The 18,272-nt window shown below is 35.5% G+C and overlaps 1 protein-coding gene across 3 annotated transcripts in view; it reads left to right on the forward strand.

Annotated features, from left to right (window-relative positions):
- The window catches only part of LRCH2 (leucine rich repeats and calponin homology domain containing 2), a 97,945-nt gene that overhangs the window by 15,191 nt on the left and 64,482 nt on the right, over nucleotides 1–18,272 (forward strand). For all 3 annotated transcript variants that reach the window (XM_051967770.1, XM_051967771.1, XM_051967772.1), the window contains exons 2-3: nucleotides 7,028–7,172; nucleotides 13,201–13,327. In XM_051967770.1, coding sequence (XP_051823730.1) covers nucleotides 7,028–7,172; nucleotides 13,201–13,327 — 272 coding nt within the window. The remainder of the gene's footprint in view (nucleotides 1–7,027; nucleotides 7,173–13,200; nucleotides 13,328–18,272) is intronic.

Genomic DNA, 18,272 nt, shown 5'->3' on the forward strand with positions numbered 1-18,272 from the left:
GGAGGGTAGGAAATATCATCACATCTGTACTTTATGAGGAATAATCTGATACCTGAGTGGAGAATGGACTGCAGTGGGAAGAGAGGCAGATAGACCCACCAGCAGACTATTGGAGTAGTCCAGTTGTAACATGATAAGGACCTCCCCAAGGATGGCAGCAGTGTCATAGGTGAGGAGTATCTGCGAAAGATGTTACAAAGGTAAAATGAAGGATGTGCCTTATGAGAATGAAGAAGCAGGAATTGTGAGCCTGGGTAATTGGGAGGATGGTGATGTCCTTGACTAAGAGAGAAATTGGAAGAGGGTTTTGGAGAAAAGATAATGAATTCAGTTTGGGGCATGTTGAGAGATGTCTCTGGAACATTAGTTCGAGATATCCGTTAGGCAATTGAAAATGTAAGACTATACATCAGGACATAGGTCAGGGCTGAATAAATAGCTCTGAGAATCATGAGTAGAAAAATAATTGAATCCATGGGAGGGGATGAGATTATCAGGTGAAATAATGTGGGGAAAGAAGAGAAGAGGAAGTAGGACAGAATCCTGTGGGACACCCACCATTAATTGAAATGATCTGGACCAGGGATTCTTAAACTTTCTCCTCTCATGATCCATTTCTGCCTGATAAATTTGTGTATGACCCTGGGTATATAAGTATATAAAATAGGCATACAGATCACACTTTTACTAAGAATAAATTTTAGTTTGGGGACTCCCACATTCAGTTATGGAACCCCGTATGGGGTTGTATCCCAGAATTTAGGAAGCTGGACTAGATAAAGTCCAGCAAAGGAGGCTGAGAAGCAGTCAGATAGGAAGAGAACCAGGCTAGAGGAGTGTGTAGAAAGACTAGAGACAAGAATATCAGGAGAAGAGGCTGATTGACAGTGTCAAAGCCTACAAAGGTTAGGAAACATGAAGATAGTACAGTGATGTTAAAAATCTTTGATACCTTTGGAGAGAGCAGAGCCAGTTGAATTATGACATTTGAAGAAAGAGTTAAGAAGACTGAGAGGTAGGGCAGCTAGGTGGGGCAGTGGATAGAGCACCAGTCCCAGAATCATGAGGGCCCGAGTTCAAATGTGGCCTCAGACACTTAACACTTCCTAACTGTGTGACCCTGGGCACGTCACTTAACCCCAATTGCCATACCCTCCCCCCCCAAAAAAAAAAGGAAAGGAAAGAAAAAAAAAGATAACGAAGAGTGAGAGTAAAAGAATTAAGAGATTCCATTGTAGATGATCTTCTCAAGGAGTTTAATCTAAAGAGGAGAAATATGGAATGATAGCTAGTGAGGAGTGCATGAATCAGTGAGTTTTTTTTTTTTTAAAGATGGGGGACATATGGGCATATTTGTAGGCAGCAGAGAAGCAGCCATTAGACAGATTAGAAGATGAGTGGAAATGATAAGAGGGGAAAATCTATTGATGAAGAGAGGAATGGAATGAGATCATTTGTGCATGTGAAGGAGTTTGCCCTGGCAAGGAGAGGGTCTACCTCATTATGTGAGACAGGGAGTGTAAGATGAGGAAGGGAGAACAGGGAGCCCCCAGCTAATGGCCCTCAATTGTTTTCAATGAAATATGAGACTAGTTTCCCAGCTGAAAATATGGGAGGTTTGAGGAGGGATGAAAAGATTTAGAAAAGTTTCTGTGGTCAATGGGCTAGTGAATTAATTTGGACAATATAAAAAGGATTACCTTGTAGCATTGAGGATTAACTTGAGCTTGTATAACACAGATTTGTAGTGGACCCAATCAGCAGGAATTTGTAACTTTTTCTCCATTTTTGTTCAGCAGCAGGTATGTAGAAGTGAAGGCAGAGAGTAGAGGTTAAGGGAGTTTGCCTACGAAGACCGCCCTACGCCAGTGAAATCATACATTTGGATCATAATAGTATAACATGGTTTTATTTGTGATAAAGCATGTCAGTTACAAAAACTGATTTTTTTGTTCATTTAGAATCGCAAAATATGGTTCTTCTAGCAAACTTGGAACTTTATTGTAAGATATAAAGATAATCCAGGAAGCATAGCAGTTCATTCTACAGAAACACAAAAAGAGGTACAAATAAATATGGCTAAATATTTAACTAAATCCTAATTAAATAAAATTGAATATGATAGAAAACAAGATATTCATCATAATATCAACTTAATTAATAGAAGGAACCCATAGTGCCTTGAGATAAAAGTCTGTCTGTACCACAGCTTTTAGCAATCAATTAGTAAATATTAAATGTTGCATAGGGAGAATTGGATTCAGAAGGTATAAATAACCCGGGAAGAAAAACAAAAATGCAGATAGTTCACATTCGTTTCCCAGTGTTCTTTCTTTGGGTGTAGCACTGTTCGGTTCTGCAAACATATATTGTATCTAGGATATACTGCAACATATCCAACATATAAAGGACTGCTTGCCATCTAGGGGAGGGGGTGGAGGGAGGGAGGGGAAAAAAAGTCAGAACAGAAACGAGTGTCAATATAAAGTAATTATTAAATTAAAAAAAATCCTAAAATTAAAAAAAAAAAAGTAAATATTAAATGCCTTTCTTGTGCCAGAAGCTGGTCCTGGGAATCCAGATACAGAAAAGAAAATGAGCTCTATTGTCAAGGTGCTTGCATCCTATTGGGGGAGATAACATCTAATTATATAAAGAAGAGGGATTATGTGAGCTTATATTCTATCCCAGAGGCAGTAGGGATACACTGGAGTTTAGTGGAGAACTGCTATGGTCACATCAGCAATTAGGGAAACTCCCTTTGACAGCTGTATGCCAGATAGATTAGAGTGAGGAGACACTTATTAGGATGTCTTGACAGTAGGCCAGGTGAGAGTGGTGAGGACTTGCACTTCAACATCTGGTTTGTCTCTTACTTGTGCCACACGTTGTTCTTCTTGTTGACATCTTCCTCATTTTCTAGCTTTTGAAGCTCCAAGTGGTGTAAAGCAAAACTTATACCAAATTGTTTTAAATTATTAATATATTATCAGTCTAAGCAAGCTTTCAGCAGTTTCACAGACTTTTTATTTTTTTAATCTCTGTCTCTTTTTTTTATTTTCAAAATATATACACGAATAATTTTCAACATTCACCCTTACAAAATCTTGTGTTCTAAATTTTTTTCCTTGCCCTAGATAGCAAGTCATCTAATATATGTTAAACATGTACAATTCTTCTATACATATTTCCATAAATATTTTGCTGCATAGGAAAAATCAGATCAAAAAGGAAAAAATGAGAAAGAAAACAAAAAGCAAGCAAATAATAACAAAAAGAGTGAAAGTGCTATGTTGTGAATCATACTCAGTCCCCACAGCCCTCTCTCTGGGTGCAGTTGGTTCTCTTCATCACAAGACCATTGGAAGTATCCTGAATCATCTCACTGTTGAAAAGAGCTGTGTCCATCAGAATTGATCATCTTACAGTCTGGTTGCTTGCCATGTACGATGATCTCCTGGTTCTGCTCATTTCACTTAGCATCAATTCATGTAAGTCTCTTTAGGCCTCTCTGAAATCATCCTGCTGATTGTTTCTTATAAAACACTAATATTTTATAACCTTTATATACCATAATTTATTTAACGATTCCCCAACTGATGGGCATCCACTCAGTTTCCAGTTTCTTGCTACTACAAAAAGGGCTGTCACAAACATTATTGCACATGTGAGTCAGTTCCACTTTTTGGAAGAAAAAGTAGATAGCAGAAGATTTCTTTCTTTCTTTTTTTAGTACTGCTGTGTTAAGGAAGAAGCATTATTTCTGATGGAGTCATGGAGATAGCTTTTACTACTCAGAAAGTACAATGGAATTAAAAATTTAAGGAATGTTGCAAAGACTAACTCATTAATCCTCAGACCAAACTCTTGGAAAAATGTGGTTTTCTTGAGCATTTCCTCCTGCATGAAAAGCAGTCTCATATACATGGTACCCACTTTAATGTGGTCACGGTCCAGTTAACTATCTTAGTTTTTTTTAAATTTCAAATTTCAAGCCAGCTTTTACATTCTTCTTTTATTCTTATCAAGAGACTTCTTCTTAATTCTTCTTCATTTAGATATTGCTGAAACTATGCACAAAATCTTTTTAGTTTGCAGTTTACTGTGGCAGCCTTTGAGAATTCAGGCTCACCTCCCCAGAGCAATGAGGAAGGTAGCTTTGGTAGAAGAACATATAAAAGTTTATTATTGGGGTTTTTTGGGGAGGGAAAACAAAATTGGGGGGCATAAGGTGACAGTATTGTGAAATATTTCAAGAATGTGAGCAAATAAGTCTATTTGCTGCTTTCTCACCTCCCCTTATTCTATGGATCTACTTTCTTGCTCTTCTTTTAGCAGATTTACTTGTGCTGTTTGTTAAACCTCCACAAAGGATGTTTTTGCTCTTTCAAAATCTGAGGAAAATTGGAAGTAGACTTTGTTAATTAGAGGGTTGGTAATTAGCTAGTATTTTTATTTTGACTATAGTATGTATTATCTTCTTTGGCTCCACTAAATTAGACTAATTCTACAATTTTAAAGTCATGTTTACAAAGTGAATAGAAAACCTCCTGTAGAATTTGGTTGAGCACATTCATTAGGTGGCCTGGCGAAGCCTGGAAGCATCAAAATCTGAAGGAAGTTGTAAAATTCTTTTGGATGAGATAATGAAATGCTCTTTTTGGTGAGGGGAAATGGCTGTTAGAGAGAGGAATAAGGACTTGCTTGGGCTTTTCATCCTCCTTCAGTGTAGGACAGTGAAGGGGAGACCTTTTGTGCCACTGACAGCCTTGGAATATTGCCTGGGTACTGACAGGGAAAGTGACTTGCTCAGAGGGTCACATAGCCTGTAGCCTCTATGTTTATGTATGTACTTACTGTTTATGGACATACATGCAGTCATGTGTACGTGCAAGTATGTGGCATATGTCCATGTGCATGGTGTATATACAGTGTAGTTTGTTTAACATGATGTATATTTGTATGTGTGTATGTACATGTGTGTCAGAGGTAGCACTTAAAGGTAAGTCTTCCTGGTTCTGAAGACCATTCTCTTTATTCTTCCAAATGCTAACTCATTGAAAAAAGTTGATATTTTCATAAACAATGCTTTTTTATTTATTAAAATATCCATGTTTGTGTTTAAGTTAATAACTAAGTAAATTAAAATGTGTAGGTTATAAAAATATTTGTTTGCTATTCTAAAATTGGTGAGCGTGCTGAGCTCAGCATATGGAGGATCTATCTTCAGGTCCTCTGAAACACACGTTTCCCTCCTCCCAGTAATTGCTGCGACCCCCCCCCACCCCACCCCCCGGCAGTTCTCAAAAACTCAGTTGTAGAGCAGAAGGAGTTTCCTGACCAGGAGTTCCCTCTCTTGTGGTCATAGCCCTGTACAGTATACCACATTCATTTGCCCATTTCATGTCATACTCACTGATTCCCTTTACATTCTGGAATGAAAATATCGGCCAATGTTGTTTTAGCATACTTCTGCTTCCCAACTGTCAATATCATTGCAATAAGAATAACAATAAGAGCTTTTTAGGTAGTGATTTTAAGGTTTTTGTTGTTCAATATTTTTCAGGCATATCCCACTCTCTGACCCCATTGGGGTTTTCTTGGCAAAGGTACTGTAGTAGTTTGCCACTATCTTCTCCAACTGATTTTACAGGTGAGGAAACTGAGGCAAATAGGGTGAAGGGACTTAACCAGGATCACACAGCCAGTAAGTCTGAAACTAGACTTGACTTCTTGCCTCTTTCTTCTATTCCTGCACAATTGCCTAGAGATTTACAAATGAAAGGGACCTCAGTCCAATCCCCTTGGATTATATTTGGATTATAGTTGAAGCAACTGAAGTCTCCTTCCTACTTGCGTTGGGCATACATTTGAAAATGGGGTGACTCAGATTAAGGAGGACTCCGCAGTAAAGGAACTTAGCTTTGACTGATGACCTAGTTTAGTGGATGGAATCTGGGATGTGGAGTTAGAAGAGTTTATGACTTTGAATCAGCCACTGCCTCTTTGGACCTCATATTCTTCATCTTTGAAATGATGGTCACCAATGACCCTTCAACTCCAAATCGATTTTCCAGGAGGGATAGTTTATGTTCGAAGTAGTGACGAGGAGCAAAAGGAATATAGACAGAGGATTCAGCTTGAGAAGCCATTGAAATAAATCAGGGTTGAGAGGAAAGTCTGAAAGAGGAAGATAGCAGTAAGAGTAGAGACTAAAGGATGGACAATGAAGAGGAAATTACAGCAATGATTAGGAGCTATTTTGCCCAACTGTATGCCAATAAACCTGCTAATCTAAACAAAATGGGTGAATACTTACAAAAATATAGACTGCCCAGATTAACAGAAGAGGAGGTGAATTACTTAAATAGTCCCATTTTAAAAAAAGAAACTAAGCAAGTCTGTAGGGTGGATCTTGGAGATACTTTGAAGGAAATTGACCCCATTTCATTGGATTCAGAGTCCTTTTCTTTATTCATGGATGCTGACTGTTCAAGTAGTACCAAATGAGATTTCTCTGCCTTGACTGTCCCCTCCTTTCTCCACTCAGAAATGAGCTTTCATTTTGCATATTTCCACTTGGCCTGGCTCTTTGCATTTTTTCTTTGTCTTCATCATCATTATTTAAATAATTGTCCCTTTCCATTACAATCTGAAAGCATGTTCTGTCCTATTCAAACTTTTTTGTTCCTGTTACCTAGCACATTCAGTACTTTGTACATAATAAGCACGTAGCACAAGCAAGAACATTTCATCTATCTTATTTATTTGACGCATGCTGGAATGTAATACTCATATCAAATCCAGAATGTCAATAAAAATTCCTCTCCTGAGTGTGGTTTGGAAAGTTATGTTTTTTCCTTGTCTTCTAGGTCACAGTGGAGTGTTTTATATTTTATGTGTCTATGAATAACTTTGAACATTCTAATTCTACATCACTCATCATATATGAAAACGGTACTGTTGATTACCAAAGCTATAGATTCTTGGTTCTAATGTTCCAATAAAGACAAACTTTTATTTTCAGATCTTTCAAGAAATCGATTTACAGAGATTCCTTCTGATGTCTGGTTATTTGCACCACTCGAGACCTTAAATTTATATCATAATTGCATCAAAGCTATTCCTGAAACCATAAAAAACCTGCAGATGTTAACGTACCTTAACATTAGGTAAGCACACCTTTTTTCCCACCATGGTTCTCAGATTGTTATCCATTCTACTAGCTAGGGAATGTTTGGTTCCAGTTGACACAGAATTTTACTTATGTTCTATGTATTTTTTCTGGTTTTCCTTATTTATAATGATGAAAGAAGGATTGAGTTGGGAATTGGAGGGTCGTAATTTGACAAGCCCTAATGGGTTAATTTTGAACCTATCCAAGGAAAATAGATCACATTGCTGCTGTCATTTAATGGTTCTAGTGTGAATTACCTCTTAGAATTTATTTCTTGTTGGGTTCATTTAAGTTTGGGATAGCTATTTTTCTTCTAATTATAACATTTATTTAGCTGGAATTCAGGCAATGTGATCAATACCATTTTTCCTTTTACTGTGATCTCTCAGTTTTACACAAGTTCTCACTCAAAAGTATTTTTGGTTTCTTTTTTTTGTTTTGTTTTGTTTTTCATCTGTTATTTTTATTTTCTTTTATTTTTTTTAAAATAACTTTTTATTGATAGAACGCATGCCAGGGTAATTTTTTACAGCATTATCCCTTGCATTCACTTCTGTTCCGATTTTTCCCCTCCCTCCCTCCACCCCTTCCCCCAGATGGCAAGCAGTCCTTTACATGTTGAATGGGTTGCAGTATATCCTAGATACAATATATGTGTGCAGAACCGAACAGTTTTCTTGTTGCACAGGGAGAATTGAATTCCGAAGGTATAAATAACCCGGAAAGAAAAACAAAAATGCAAGCAGTTTATATTCATTTCCCAGTGTTCTTTCTCTGGGTGTAGCTGCTTCTGTTCATCTTTGATCAATTAAGGCTCTCTTTATCGAAGAGATCCACTTCCATCAGAATACATCCTCAAACAGTATCGTTGTTGAGGTATATAATGATCTCCTGGTTCTGCTCATCTCACTCAGCATCAGTTCATGTAAGTCTCGCCAGTCCTCTCTGTATTCATCCTACTGGTCATTCCTTACAGAACAATAATATTCCATAACATTCATATACCACAATTTACCCAACCATTCTCCAATGGATGGACATCCATTCATTTTCCAGCTTCTAGCCACTACAAACAGGGCTGCCACAAACATTTTGGCACATACAGGTCCCTTTCCTTTCTTTAGTATCTCTTTGGGGTATAAGCCCAGTAGAAACACTGCTGGATCAAAGGGTATGCACAGTTTGATAACTTTTTGAGCATAGTTCCAAATTGCTCTCCAGAATTGCTGGATCCATTCACAATTCCACCAACAATGTATCAGTGTCCCAGTTTCCCACGTCCCCTCCAACATTATTTTTCCCTGTCATTCTAGCCAATCTGACAGGTGTGTAGTGGTATCTCAGAGTTGTCTTAATTTGCATTTCTCTGATTAATAATGATTTGGAGCATATTTTCATATGTCTATAAATAGTTTCAATTTCAGAAGTATTTTTGAATGAACTATCCTTTGCTGTGTTTTTGACCAAGAAAGTAATGCTCACAAAAGCAAAAAACAAAACAAAACAACAAAAAACAAAAACAAGAGTGAATGTGGCAGCTGATGCCTGAGTTTTGTACTTGAACCTCATATTTCATGATTAGACAGTCCAAATCTTATAGTTTTGGTCTTTAATCCTCATTAACTTCTTTGTCTCTTTTTCCATTCCACACAGTATAGGTCACTTTGGGCAGGAAATTGAGAGAATCTTTATGGTTTTTTTGAATTTAGAATATTAATTCAGTTTCTACTCTGGATCTAAGATTTATTTAAGGAAAGGGAAGCTTAATATTTAAAACTTTCTGGTTATAAGATGGAATCTTTTCATCATTTGGATTGGCAGAACTGTTTTTTCTACTTTTTTTTGAATAAAAGAAATTTCCAAGGAGAACTTTCCCCATCAGAGTGGTAGTAGTTTGGACATATTAAATTGTCACATTTTATGTTGGAAATTTTAGTTTGTGTTGCCTATGGGCCCTGTAATGTTGATACTCTCGGGCCTTAGGTTCAAGTTGTAGGGACTTTTATGACTTGTTCAAGATCACATAGCTAGGAGGTATAGGAGCCACGAGTTGAACCTAGCTCCTTGACTATAAACCTAGTATTCATTGAATAGCATCAAAGCAATTAAATAACATATCCTGAAATAATTTATAAAGTACCTGGAAAATAAAGTAAACCACCAATCTTCTCTCTCAGTAAAGAAGGCAGGACTGAGGTCTTCCTGGAAATGAAGAGGGTAATGGTGAAGAACTTCATCTACATGGCATCTACGTCTCTGGGAAGATCATTCATTAGTTACTGCTTGGATATCTTCTTTCTGGGCTCTCTGGGGTATTAGGGACCATCTAGAATATTACCAGTCTTTTTGGTCTCTTTACATGGTTACAAACCCCAACTGAAAACTCCCCTTAAAAGCTCCATTTCCTTCCCAGCAGTTTCCTTGATGCTGTTGACACCCATCTGTCAGTAATTTTAAGAATTAGAGTTTTTCAGATAAGATGGAAACAGGACTTGTGATTTCATCATGGTACGGAGCTACCTGTGCTGAGAAAATTTGGTATCTTCACTGCAATTTAGCTCTAAAGAATTTCCAGCTTTAGAAGTGTCAAACTCTTGGGCCCTCAGAGTCTTAAGGGAGCCAGATTAAAATATAATTGGGAAATATTTAACAAAATAAATCAAAATACAACAAAATGTAGATAATGTTAACTTGTGGTTTCTTAAGTCAGTATGCTGCCAGCAGAGATCTGTTTCTCTGAGTTTGGCACTGCTGTTTTAGAGCACGAAAGTTTAAGTGATTTACCCATGGTCACACAGTCTGTATTTGTCAGAGACAGTACTTGAATCTAGGTCGTTATGGCTTTCACAGCAGTTCTTTTCAGTATTGCCACTCCACCACAAATTGTGAGATTTAGATATATTTGGTTCTCCCTCCTCCCCCACTTCATACTGTTTACTTTTTTGTAAACTGTGTAATAAATAGTATACATTGTTTTCAGAGTCACCCTGTTGTTCTGTGCTTCCTTCTAACTTTTCTTTTGTTTTTTTGCTGGACACTTTTTCCCCCTCTGTCCCTCTCTACCCTATCCTATAGAAGGCTACCATTAGACGTATATATGTATACATGTTAAACCATACTATATATCTGTTTATGGTTTTTCTTTGGAGGTGGATAGTATCATACTTCATTGGTTCTTTCTATCTTTTTTTAGTAGTTGGGATAATCAAAAGGACTTAGTTCAAAGTTGTTTTAAGAGCAATGTTGTTGTTACTGTGTACAGTGTTCCCTTGGTTCTCTTCATTTCACTCTTCAGTACTTCCTGCAAGTCTTTCCATGTTTTTCTAAAATCAACCAGCTCATCATTTCTTCACACAATAGTATTCCATCCTAATCATATGCCATAGCTTGTTCAGCCATTCTACAACTGATGAGTACTCCTTCAATTTCCTGTTCTTTGTCACTACAAAAAAGAATGCTTATTAATGTAATCTTGGCTATGTTGGTTTATTTGTACATACATTTTTTAAAATAATGTAATCAAAATTATCCATTTTAAACCTCACAATGGTCTTTATCTTTTATTTATTCATAAATTATTCTCCTACCCATAAGTCTGATAGGTAACATGTTCTAATTTTCTTATGAAAATCTCCTTTTATATCGAGATCATATATCCACTTATCTTGATTAATTGTGTAAGATATTTGTCTATGTCCCGTTTCAGACTGCTTCCCAGCCTTCCTGACCTTTTTTTAAACCAAATAATGCATTTTAGTCCCCCAAATCTTAAATCTTTACATTTGTCAAGCACAAAAGTACTATAATCATTTGCTACTCTGTATTGTTGGCCTAATTTGTTCCACTGATCTACTTTTCTCTTTCTTAGCCAATACCAGATAGTTTTGATAATTGTTGCTGTGTAGCATACTTTTAAGATCTGGTACTCCTAAAACTTCTTCCTTTACATTTTTTCATTCATTCCTTTGATATTCTTGATCTTTTGTTCTTCTGAATGAATGTGTTATTATTTTGTTTTAGTTCAATAAGATAATTTTTTGGTAATTTAATTGAAAAGGCATTGAATACATTAGTTTAGGTAAAACTGACATTTTTATTATATTGGCTTTGCCTTCTCATGAACAATTAATATTTCTCAAATTATTTAAATCTAACTTTATTTGTATTGTTTTATAATTATGTTCATGTAGTTCCTGGCTTTGTTTTGGTAACTATACTCCCAAGTGTTTTATATTGTCTACAGTTATTTTAAATGGCATATCTCTTACTATTTCTTCTTGTAGGGTTTTGTTGGTAATATATAAAAATGCTGCTGATTTATGTGGCATGATTTTATATCCTGCTACTCTGCTAAAATTATTGTTTCAGCTAACTAGTTGAACCTCTAGGATGTTACAAGGATATCATCATATCAGCAAAAAGAGATAGTTTCATTGCCCATTCTGATTCCTTCATTTTTTTCTTATTGCTTTTACTAGTATGAATAATATTGATGATAATGGGCATTCTTGTTTCACTACTACTCTTATTGGGAAAGCTTTTAGTTTATCTTCATTACAAATAATGTTTGCTAGTGGTTTTAGGTAGATGCTTATTATTATTTTAAGGAAAAATCCATTCACATCTATGATGTTTTTAATAGAAATGAGTGTTGTATTTTATCAAAAGCTATTTCTGCATCTACTGACATAATCATGTGATTTTTATTATTTTTGTTATTGATATAATCCAGTTATGTTAATAGTTTTCCTTATATCATCCTTGCTTCCCCAGTATAAATCCCACTTGATCACATTGTACAATATTGTTGTAGCCTTGTAACTAGTATTTTATTCAGGTTTTTTTTTTATATTTCTTAAGATGTATTATTTATAACCATTGTAGAAACTAAATAGTTGACTAGTAAGTCTCTACCAAATATTTCTTTAAATTTCTAAAACTTGATCTGATTTTCATTTCAGATTTTTGGAACATATTATATTAAAGAATGTCATCTAGTTCTGATGTTTTTTTTTTTTTACCAGTTTCCCAAGTATACAGTGAAAAGTGGTCAAATATATTTTCCTTTTTGTGTATAGGCAACTATAGTAAAGGAGGTTAATGATCCTAGATTTCATGATCTGTTACAAAGAGAAAGGGCTTGATCAATCATTAGAATGGAACATGACTCGAGTGTTGGCACTCATATCTTATTTATTATGTGGCTTACAGATTTAATCTGTTCATCTTTGTATAAATTTTTATATACCACATGTAGATTTTCACTAGTCTGAAAATTATATAGAAAGTAATTAATGTAGCCAGATCATATCAAAAGAAGATAAAGAAGAGAGAAAAAAATATTGCCTTTCCTTTTGTGAAATGGATAGAAGGAAATTGTTGCTTCTCCTAAGAAGAAGGAAGTTTAACAGAGCTTTCTGCTAGGCTTTTGACATTTACAGAGAGAAAAGATGGACAGGCTGCACCAAGATTGCTAAAGATGCTGAATATATTGCCTTCTGAAATCCAAAGTAGTACTTCCAATGAGATCAAGAACAGCCTGACAAGCCAAGAATAGGGGACAGCAGATACCAACAGGGGCAGTTTTCCAAACAATGATACTGAGATTGTCTGCTTTGAAAGCTTCAGACTCCTCACTCCTTACCTGCCATGGTGGTTGCAAAGAGGAAAAGACACAGCTCTGACAAAGCTATTAGTCTTTTGGATGAATTCATTTCTCAGGCTGTTATTCATAGGCATAGAGAGTGGACAGATACTTTTTGCACTGGAGAAGATGTACTGATATTATTTTTGTTGCCTTATTTACTTTTGTCCTGCTTAAATATCTTATGTACAAAAATATAATGGATTTTGATACCTAGCTTGGGAGACTCATGTTAGGTATTTGAGAATCAGTAGATAGGTTCATCTTCTTTGCAGAGTTATGCTATTAACTTTTAAAGTGAAATGCTTTTTCCTTGGCGACCTCATGTATTGTTTCAGAGAGATTTCTGACAATTTTTCTGTTTTTTTTTCTTTTTCAGTCGAAATCTTTTATCAACATTGCCAAAATATCTGTTTGATCTACCGCTAAAAGTTTTGGTTGTCAGTAATAATAAACTGGTATCCATTCCTGAAGAAATAGGGAAATTAAAAGACTTGATGGAATTGGTGAGTAAATTAATTGCTAATTATATTTCATATGAACAATGTAGTTTATCAGTTACATAGTTATCCTTTGTTAAGGCATAGACAGTATCTCAATACAATTTTTAACAAAATTGCCTTGACATATGATAGTCTTTTGTTTATTTTAATGGCATTTTAAGGTTGGCTTTTCCTGGTATCTAATAATCACCAAACTAGGAAGAAATCTGATAATAAGTCACTCTCCTTTAATAATCCCAAACTGACTTTTAAAGTGAGAAGGCTTATGAAAAGACCTAAGATGCTATCAAATGTTTTAAAGATGCTTCTCAAACCTGTAAACATTTTTCTTGCTTTATAAACAAAGGACATAGATAAGGAATAGGAGGGTTAAGTAAGGTTTTGTTTGATAGCTATGAGAATAGAAGTACAAGAAGGGGAAAAAGAAGAGAATAAGAGGCCTGAAGGTAGTAGGAAAATCAGAGCTTCCTTTTGCTTGTATGGTTTTTAATTTTACTTTAAGGTATGCAGGATAGGAAATGCAAGCAGTAAGCAAAGTGTAACATAAGTTAAAACAATTGCCTGGGCTTTTAAAATTAAAAACTCTAAGGAAGTTTGGAGGGGTGAAAAAAGTCAAATCTCAGATGCATCAGGATTTAGGGTAGGAGGAACCTCAAGAAGTTTTTTTGGTAGAGAGGAAACCAAAATCCCAGGGAAGTTGTGCCTTGTCTAAGATCCTACAGGTAAGTAAAGTTCCAAGTCTTTCGAGTACAAATTCAGTACTACTCAACAACTTCCTCTTGATACATCTTTCTGTATCACTACCTCACATAACAACCATCATGATAAGTAACATTTTTACTTTTTATTTTGAACATTAATCATAAATTTTTCCTTTTTCATTCAAGCTATGCTCCACAGGATCCTATTTCATTACTTCATTGTGAGATGGACATGACTTTGAGTTCTTGAAACTTATACTTATGAAACACAAGCTCTGGCAAGTTCTCTCATTTTGAGAAGACTTAAAATGTGGTAATGGACTGAGTCTGATTTCTGAGGATCAGCCCAAGTATGAGACACTCATCAGTATGTTGACAATCAAAATTCATAAAGCAAAGAAAGTAGAGTTTCCCTCTGGCTAGTGTGTTCCTTTTCTGTTTCTGTGATGGTGGGGGTAGAATGGTAGAGAATAGGTTTGAGGGTGTTAGAATCACCATTTTTATACCTTTTGTGGAAACTTGAACTTAGCTGTTGTTACTCTAAGCATGAGATCCTTTTCATATAGTGACCAAAGAGTGGACATGCTACAAGATGATCTGAGTTGTTTTATTCTTAACATTCTTTCAATGAACAAAACTAGAAAAAAAAGCTAGCTGTAGCTAATCGGCAAGATGGCTCACAGGTTTATCCTTGAAGAAGCAAAGAAAGGAAGTGGTGAACTTGGTTTTATTGTGCACCTAAAGGGTAAGGAGGAAACATTAGGAAAGTTGATTATCCCATATTGTAGTATTCGTGATAAGTATTTACAAAAAGACTATCTTGAAAATAATTTCAGCTTATGCACCAAAATTTCTACCAAAGGATGACAAGATGGAGAAATTCTGTGAAGAATTTGATAAGACTCTCCAAATTAAATTAACATACATCTTGATACTTGGCGACTTGAGTGAGTACAAAGGTGAGACTAGATGAGGATGGTGAGATGTAGCATAAGTTGGCCAGAGCATGCGCAAAAGCTGCCCTTTGGGCTTCTAGCCAACTCACATGTGCCCAACTGGCAAAAGCTGAGAAGCTTGGCACCTCGGGGGACAATGGTGACCAAGTAATCCCCTGTTGGCTGAGCATTTGACTCAGTGGACCTTTAAAAAGGAAGTAACTCTGTCCCTAGTTCTCAATTCTTCACTCCTCTTTCAAGCTTTGGGGCTGTTTGCAGGCTATTTTGAGCTGTTTTCCATAACATGTAGTGACTCCAGACCCCTGGCTGTCATTGCTTAAACCCTATTCTCTTTCCCCCACTAATTGTTCCCTTATTCTTATCCCTCTCAAACCCCCAAAGTTGAAAGTATTTTCTAAACTAACTAATAAGGAGTGAGCATGGAGGGACACAGAAGTGGGGAATTTAACCTTAACTGGGCCAGTTAAGCAAGAGGCTGAAAATAATACCCAGTCTATCAGTTTATTAGCTTTGTGGTCCTTGCATCCTGGAGGAGTTGCAGCAGTATCAGTCAAACAAATGTGAAAAATCTTTACAGTAAGTTTCTCTGACCAAGGTCTCATATGCAAAATATTTAAGGAACTGATTCAAATTTATAAAACTAAGAACTTGCAAAGGACTGCTTGCCATATAGGGGAGGGGGTGGAAGGAGGGAGGGAAAAAAATCGGAACAGAAACGAGTGTCAATATAAAGTAATTATTAAATAAAAATTAAAAAAAATTAAATTAAAAAAAAATAAATAAATAAGAAAAAAAAAGAAAGAGCAGTACAGTTTAATTGTCATCAAAGTAAGTGATAAAATAAGGGACCTCTTGGAATACCTGGAGGGAAGAGACAATTAAAGACAAATTGCCTCCTTTTTCAATATTTTTGTTAAGATTGAGGTTTATAACCAGTCAGTAAACATTTATTAAGTTCCTGCTATGTGCCAGGCATTGTGCAAAGTGCTGGAAATAATCCCTGCCTTTGAGGAATACACAACATAATGGAGAGATAACATGAAAACAACTATATACAAACAAACTATGTTCAGGATAAATTGGAAATAATCAACAGAGTATTTTACAGTCATATCCAACTCTTTGCAACCCCATTTGAGGTTTTCTGGGCAAGGATACTAGAGAGGTTTGGCATTTCCTTCTCTGGCATTCATTTTGCAGATGAGGAAACTGAGGCAGACAGGATTTAGTGAGTTGCCCAAAGTCATATGGCTGATTGAGTATCTGAAGCCAGATTTAAACTCATGAAGATAAATTTTCCTCATTCTATGCCCAGTGCCCTTTCCACTGAGCCATCTATCTATCCAAATTATAAGTAGTACAGTAGTAGTTCAATTATCTCTGTGTTGTCTTGGAAGTTTTTAATTCTGTAAAATTGTCCCGTGAACCATTTTATGAAATTATAATAGAACTTCTGTTGTAAAAACCAAAAAAAAAAAAAACCAAAAAACTAAGAACTTGCCCATATAGATAAATGGTCAAAGGAGATGGATAGGCAGGGTTTTTGTTTGCTTTTTTTAAAAGAATGTTTTTATTTTATTTTTCTCAATTATGAAAATTATAAAAATAATTTTAACATCAGTTTTTTTATAATTTTTGAGTTCTAGATTCCTTCTCTTCTTCCAGTTCCTTCTCCTTTAATACATAGATTATACATGTGCATTAATGCAAAACATTTTCACATCAGCTAATGTTGTAAAAGAGAATATAGAAAAAAAAAACCCCCAAGAAAAACAAAGTCAAATATTTAATATTTTAGGTGAGAATGGCATTTTCCATCTTGGATCACTGCATTGCTGAAAAGAGCTCAGTCATTCATAGTTGATCATTGAATAATGTTGCTGTTACTTGTACAGTGTTCTTCTGATTCTGCTCACTTCACTTTGTATCACTTCATGTAAGTCTTTCCAGGTTTTTCTGAAATCTGCCTATTCATCATTTGTTATGACATAATAGTATTCCATTATGTTCATATACTACAACTTATTCAACCATTCCCCAATTGAGGAGCATCCCCCCAATTTCCAATTCTTTGCTATCACTAAATAACTTCTCTAAATCTTTTATTAGATTATTTTAGTGTTCTATTTTTTCCACTTTGCTTCCAACATCTGTCATTTTCCTTTTCTGTCACATTACCCAATCCCATAGGTATGAGGTGGCATGTCAGAGTTGTTTTATTTATTTATTTTTGTTGACTAGTTGTATCTTACTCTTTGTGACCCTGTTTAGATATTGGAGTGGTTTGGCTTTTCCTTCCCCCCACTCATTTTATAGATGAGGAAACTAAGGCAGACATGGAAAAATGACTTATCTGGGGATATTCAGCTAGTTCCTGAGACTGGATTTGAAGTCTGGTCCTCCTAATTCCAGGGCCTGCATTTTTATCCACTGTAGCCCCTGGCTGTCCCTGTTTTAATGTGCATTTCTCTAATCAGTAGGAATTTAGAACATTTTTTCACTTAAGTATAAATAGCTTCGATTTTTTTCGTTTGAAAAGTGGACTGGGCAGTTATTAAAGGGAAAAAAGTCTATAAAGTAATAAAAGCATATGTGAAAGATCCTCTAGAGCTCTAATAAGTATTAGAAAAAATTAGAACAGTGAAAACAAGGGAAATTTCATCTTATATACTTTTCGTACTGGTGAAAATACCCAACAAATTGAAAATGGAATATGTTGAAGGAATTGGAGGAAAAAAAGCACCCTTGTTGGTGGACCTGTGGATTGGTACAGTCATCCTAGACAGCTGTTTAGAACTCTGCTTGGAAAGTTAACGAATTATGATCTAGCAATTCCACAACTAGGCCTATGGTAGAGAAAAAAGAAAAAGACCTACTTCATGTACAAAAACATTGCAGTTTTTTTTTTCATAGCAGTCAAAAATTGGAAATTATGGAGGTATTCTCTGTAAATGGCTAAATAGATTCTAGTACTTGAATGCAATGGAATATCTTTTTACTATAATGAGTGGTGAAATGAACAATTTTATATGAAACTATGAAATGATGTTGGGCAAAGTGAGCAGAACTGGGAGAAAATTCTTTACTACAACATTATAGAGGAAAATAAAATTGAAAGACATGAGAATTCTGATCAGTGCAATGATAAAACCAGAGTCCAGAGGACTGAGATAAAACATACCACTTACCTCCTACTGGGGATATAAAGAATTAAAAATGCCAAGATGAGCATAGATTTTCTTTTTTCTTTTAATTTAATAATATTTTATTTTTCCAATAACATAAAGATAG

Source organism: Antechinus flavipes, chromosome X (genome assembly GCF_016432865.1).
Source record: "Antechinus flavipes isolate AdamAnt ecotype Samford, QLD, Australia chromosome X, AdamAnt_v2, whole genome shotgun sequence".
In the NCBI taxonomy this organism is placed as follows: Eukaryota; Metazoa; Chordata; class Mammalia; order Dasyuromorphia; family Dasyuridae; genus Antechinus; species Antechinus flavipes.